This window comes from Cydia fagiglandana, chromosome 9 (assembly GCF_963556715.1).
Source record: "Cydia fagiglandana chromosome 9, ilCydFagi1.1, whole genome shotgun sequence".
Taxonomy (NCBI): domain Eukaryota; kingdom Metazoa; phylum Arthropoda; class Insecta; order Lepidoptera; family Tortricidae; genus Cydia; species Cydia fagiglandana.
The window spans coordinates 15,142,636-15,149,266 of record NC_085940.1 but is presented as its reverse complement, the minus strand read 5'-3'; the positions used below and the strand labels follow the sequence as shown (position 1 = coordinate 15,149,266).

The window sequence follows — 6,631 nt, the reverse complement described above, 5'->3', positions numbered from 1 at the left end:
AATTTGAATGAATGACATAAATCGACAACTGACTTTTAGCTTTTTTTCAAATCATAGACAATTGGTGATACAACAACGAAATATCTGTCAACAATTTTTGGCTAGCCAGACTCTATGATTCTTACTGAGCACACTGCGATAGTCCATTGGTTGGAAAGCCCGTTCGAAATTTAAACTTATTTGCTTTATAATAAGGTTGCATTTTGCAGATCTTTTACTCTCTCATACTTATAGTAGGCTATTCAGAAAAAAAATGAAATATCTCACAAAAGTAAGTAAGTAGAATTAAACTTTGTATCAAAGACATAAGTCATAAATTTCAATGTCAAAGTTTTAAGTAAGGATCTTTCTAACTAAAACGACTTCTTAATATGAATGACCAGTGTAAGCATCAGTTAGCTAGCCCTAAGCAACCAAAGATCAGGCTGCAGTTTAAAAACTAATAAAGTTAGAGTTAACCTGATAATTTTCCCGCCGTCTCCATACTCGTTTTAGTTGGATATTGACTGGTCAGCTGCCTGTTAGCTATAGTTTTCCCGAAAATCGCCAGGACAGAGGTGAAAATTTTTGTATGAAAACTTGCAACTTTAAATGCATTTTTTATCGAAACTATTGCATTCTAAAATGAAGTCAAAATCAGTCCATCGACTCAATTTTTTGCAAGCTTTCTAATGGTACCTCACACGATTCTTACAATTGAAAATAAAATTCAGCCTACCCCTCTTAACCCCTAAATTTCCCCCTAAAATCAGAAATAAGCAGTTTCGACTTATTCACAGTGTTAGTGATGGTACTTGCCATAACTATTCCAAATTTCAGGTACCTACATCAAACGGTCTTTGAGAAAAACGCATTTAACCGATTTGCAAGACCGAAGTGATCCCATAAGAGCACCGTGAACAAAGTTTTGTACGGTGCTCTAATATATAGATTCTCAAAATAAACACAGTAATCAGCCCATTACAAACACCTACTATGTGGATCATTCCACCACTCTTTAAAGTTCTTATATATAGAGGTCTTTTCCACCATCTCTTCGTTGTTGAGGAGGCTGCAGAAACCGCAGTAGTCATCTGTCTCTGCGTTGTCATTTCTTCTGTAATAGGAATAATGGTTCTTCCATCGGAAATATTCTTTATACTGATCGGGATTGTCTATTAGAAATTTCATTTTCTTTGCCAAAGCTGTAGGCCCTAGCTCTCTTGCGTTCAAATAAATTCCATCTGGCATGAATCTGAAAAAGAAAATAAAAGCATTTAAATACAACGATTTCCTCGGACTTTAGGACTTGCATTGTCTAAAATAAAATGTCTTTGTTGAAAAGTAATCCAGTAAGAGGGTAGGTCGCTTGTGGGTTGACCAGTGTCCTGTTTATTAAAAGCTTGTAACTTGTAATACACGTGGAAGTCCCTTTTTAACAGCTTCTTGCTTCAGCTCAACTTGTAATAAAAGGGACTTCCACTTGTATTACAAGTTACAAGCTTTTGATAAACAGGCACAGATCTGAAAACCCGCAGCACGTCATGTGGCTACTCCATGAAGATGATACTTGCGACATATGGGACCCTAAAAATAACTAATATACCTACATACATGGTTAATACTCCGATTTTAGGGTTCCGTTAAGTTAATTAAACTTATAGTTAGCAGTTCCAGTTATTATTTACTTGTTATATCTCACATTGCAGATAAAATAGTAAAATACAAACTGCACAGGTCTTTTAAAAATTATTGGGGTTATCTATGAAAATATATTATGCTACCTAAGATCTGCTTCACTTGTGTGGCAGACAGAACTAGACGATTTAATTTTAGACATAATAGTTGTACAATCGACGTCCAAAATATATTTACATTTTTCGCCTTGTTACGAAGGAATAAGTGTAAACATATTTTTGACTTCGACTGTACTACATTTGTACTGTATATGGGGCATTATCTATGAAAAGGGACCTTATTGTCGATGGTGCTTACGCCACACAGCGTCGCGCGGCATTGTATTTATATCGGAGCATCGTTAATAATGGCGTAAGAGCCATCGACAGTAAGGTCCCTTTTCATAGATAACGTCACATATTTTGCCAGTCTTACGGCGTATTAGTCAGCATTAAATTGTTGGTGCCAAAAGAAGCCAATTATATCGACCTAGCAACCCGCCCCGGCTTTGCACGGCTTAACGAATTATACACAAACCTTCCCCAAGAATCACTGTATTGATAGGTGAAAACCGCATGAAAATCCGTTCAGTACTTTTTGAGTTTATCGCGAACATACAAACACACAAACAGACAGACGCGGCGAGGGACTTTGTTTTATAAGATGTAATTTGCAACACAACCTCATTTCCATGGCAACAAGGGTGATTCCGATTGCTAACTGCGCATTAAAGCACAACTTGGATTGAAATTTAAATTTTAAAGCGAAAATAATCAAATTAACTTTCATTAGCGCGAATGCCCCATTAGGACATTGTTACTTTCTGGTTAGCCAAGACAAACGCATATATGCCCCTTGTGGCGCCGTTCAATTTCAACGTATGGTTCGTTTTTTTAGCATTGGAAAGAACTCCACGGAAGCAAGCGTGCAGTTTTATCAGGCTCGTTATTTGTTAATAATTATTGAATTATCTAATGTAGCATGGTCAATACATAGGTATAATTTACTTCAAATTATTACCGCTAAAAGTGCCGGATTTGGAACCACAAGCTTACTTCTACGAAGTTCTTTCTAATGCTAAAAAAACGGACTATAGTTGCAAAAACAAATATGCAAGGGAAAACGTTAACAGAATAAAAATCACAGGAAGCGAAACGATTGCATGCTGACCACCTAATTTAAATGCGTATTTAAACACAATGAATATGTAATGTACCTAGTATAATTAGCACCTCCATAGACAATAGGTATTGCATTGTATTTCAACGCAGATAACAGTTTTTCAGTCACATAATCCTCACTGTGTGAATTCTCGAATGAGAGATAGAAATAATAATCTGTTTTTATTTTTTGAAAACACGCCTCTTCGTCGTCGCGGCTGCATTTATAGGGTCCACATTTTCCGTAGACATCTATCGATAAATTGTAAATCTGTAGTTCTTTTTGCAAATCTTCTGCGTACTTCTCTCGACCACTTCGCGTGTTACAGTTGGACACAAACCACGCTGCTGCCTTGGATTTGTTTTTCAACTGTACATTTAACTCTTCACTCACAGGGTCCATGTCTTCTAACCTCATCCAATGCATATCTTTCTTCGGACCTATCACATTATTATTTGCATCTCTTACTATTATATACCCCCATTTACTTTCTGAGTCTAACTTGTACGTCCACGTCCAGTTAAAAAAGTTATCCAATATGTGAGAGCAGAATGGATAGTTATCAGCTGATTCTATGTTAGTAAAAGCATATTTCTGATGCAGCGATCGCTTTTTAGGTTTTATTTGTTCAAGAGGCCAAGCGATGATTTCGGTTCCCGAAAACGCAATGACGTCAAACTTGGAAACGTCCCCCAGAAAATTCCTATCGCTAGTGACGTAGCAGTTAGTAAACTGGCACTTTCGCTCGATAAACGTCTGCTGGCCCACACCCATATACACAAATGGCACATTTTTCGGATTAGTCCACTGTAAAATATATTTCATTCTCACACTTTTTCCATGTTGTTCATCGATTGTTGTCCAATTTTGTTCTATTTGGAAGATTTTGTCTAACTGTTGTTCTGAATGTTGCCATTCTCTCAAGGTTAAATAAAGGAACAGTATAACGAAAAGGAACGATGCTAAGATGAGTAATTTCGCTAGGTTTCTCATTGCGGAGATCACAGATGCACATGGTTATAGTGAGCGGGAGACGGACGCGCGCGCCGCAACGCTCAGACTAGCACTGACTGAAGAAATAACACCGAAGTAAACATGGGGTATCTGATCACCAACCCAATCATGACGTAAGCTGAAATGTGCCGAAAATATTAGAGCCTAACGGTTTGCCATAGTTATGATGTATTTGGCTGCTCAAACGCGGTTGACATACCAAAGGTCAACATTGTTAGGTGTGGACTTAGCGTTTTTAGAGAATATTTTACAGCGAAAACAAAGACAAGAAAGTCGAATATTTGGATTCTGTACGTGCATTGTGCACTGTTCGGTACTTACTTACATAGACTAGATGGAATTATATTTAATTCACAATGTTTTATTATTTTCTCTAGTTTTGGACATAAAATAGTTCAATAATATACTGTAGTGACGTCACTTTGAGTCATCGCCCTGCTATTTGCGAGCCCAAGGTCAGCGCAGGAGAACCGCCTAATTTGCGAACAAACCGCTATTCATTTCCTTCTAACCTATGAAGTGAACTATATAGTTCCATAGAAACCACGCATTGTGTATCAAACTCAAGCCTTATAAAAATTATCGTCACGCAACCTTCAACAGCCACTACGGGGTGCCTAGTTTGTGCGCATTGCGAATGTTCCGTTATTTCGATTATGACCTTTAAAGCTTAGACGTTAAGGACTTCTGAAAACATATCAGCTAGAACTGTCAAATTGGTAGTTGCCAGACATTGTGGAACCATGGGAGTGAGTACTTACCTAAAGGAAACACGTCCTAAAAAGGATGCTTTCCAAATTCCGATAATATATTAAATTTTAATACGAGTATTTTGTTCATTAGTATAATAATAAAATAATGACGTCAGTAGGTAGGTACCTACTAAAATAAATAATAAGAATAATTTTGGGGTAACAGAGTTTCGGATGGGATGGGATATAGGTAATTCAAAACAGGCGGCCTAGCCAAGGTGACAATCGGTTGAGCTTCGCCTTCGAATCGCTTCGTGTCTCTCTATCGCTCATCCATATTATATTAGTGTGACAGTGGCAGTTGCGCGCGTTTGGATCGTTACGGAGCGGTAGGATCGGATTTTGAAATAGATAGGTATCTATTGATATCTTTTAGACATCACCAAGATACGATAACGATATGTTTAAGATCTAACCTGTCAAATTTAACATTTGGGCGATTCTGGAGATACTCTTGAACGATTTCCACAGGATATGACTTAGAGATCCAATTCACATCTAATAGATATCTTACTCTATCTAACGTAAAAGTGACATTAGTTGCCCGAATTGCGCTGCAAAAGAGAACTAGGTAGTTGATATCTAAACTATAACGTATCTAGAATGGATCTAGTACGTGTCGTCTCTTGTGAATATCTTGACGTTCGAATACGGCAGCGGGCCAGTACTCGTAGGTATGAAATGAAGCCTTACCAACATATAGGTAAGTAGGTAGATCCTACTTAAAGGAAGTTTAGGCGCACTAGTTGCTATAAAATATAATTGATATTGGCTACAATGACCTTGGAACAAGGTATCCCCAGTATATAAACTATTTCTGTAATCTCGGGCATGTTGTGGAACATTGCCAATGTATTTATTTTAAAAATAATTTGTAGTTGCAGGCAACATGAATGATATACCACTACTCATCCTGCAGGCGATAATAATTGATTTAAAAATCAAGATTGATACAGATCAATCATAATGTTCTTAACGATTATGCGACCATGATGCGACCGAAGCGAAGTTAATATATTGCAGTGGCCAAATGGCGTTGGCAACTGTCAAAGGTTTGCATAGATGGCGCCATCATAGCTTGCCCCTTTTTCTATGGGGTAGGGTATTAAAAAATCAAAAAATTGACACAATTCTAGAGATTGACAGGGCAAGCTATGATGGCGCCATCTGCTAAAAACTTCGACCGGCCAACCCCATTCAATGTAAAACTGAAAAAACGGTAAGTACCTAATTAAAAAGGAACAATAGCTTTAATTATGGCTCGCCTCACGAAGCGCTTGCGACAGAAGATAGGAATATCGCGCGCAATAACATCAACATCAACATCAACATCAACAAAAAAGCTTCTGCAAAATCATTCTCGCGCTCAAAACCCCTATGTATTATAATGAACACAACGTAATGGCTCTTCTACACGATGGGCCGACGCCGGCCACTCCAAGGGACGCATTTATGCGTTAGAGGGAGCAAGTAATATTGCTATCTCATTAATATTCTACCGCATGGCTGCGTTCCTTGGAGTGGCCGACGTTGGCCCATCGTGTAGAGGAACCATAACATAAGTTTGGTATCAGATTTGTATAGTGTTTCTTTTCTGAATGCTTTAGGGATGCGTTATTAGTAATTATAATGAAAATTTGAATTCGATCTAAAATTGTCTTATAATGAAATAATTGTAATACATACCTATTAATAATGAAAAGAGGCCCGGATCGCGTGTGGATACATATCTATGAATATTAGATACCTATTAGCAATAGTTCATAGTTCAGGGGCAAACTAGTTAAATTGAAAAAATGGGCCTAAATTGGTCTAAATGGCAGCGCTTGTAAGAAACGCGTTGGTACTGAATCATTACTTATTTATAACGTGGAATAGATAGGAAAAAGAGGAAATCTATGTATATGGATAAGGTAATATCAAAATTAAATACCTAATGTAAATGCTCTATATAGTTGTTCAATGTTGATGTTTGTGGATTCAGTTGCCACAAAACATAATATATGCCGCCATACAGCGCCATTTTATTCAGCTGTCAATTTCGGGGG

General features: G+C 37.5%; 1 protein-coding gene across 1 annotated transcript; it reads right to left on the bottom strand.

The window, feature by feature from the left end:
- Nucleotides 1-942: 942 nt before the first annotated feature.
- Nucleotides 943-3,915, bottom strand: LOC134667708 (alpha-(1,3)-fucosyltransferase C-like). Its single transcript, XM_063525131.1, has 2 exons — nt 2,873-3,915; nt 943-1,234 (listed from the first exon to the last, which is right to left on the bottom strand). Exons 1-2 carry the CDS (start codon nt 3,808-3,810, stop codon nt 961-963), a joined length of 1,212 nt encoding a protein of 403 aa, XP_063381201.1. The 5' UTR covers nt 3,811-3,915; the 3' UTR covers nt 943-960.
- Nucleotides 3,916-6,631: the final 2,716 nt, after the last annotated feature.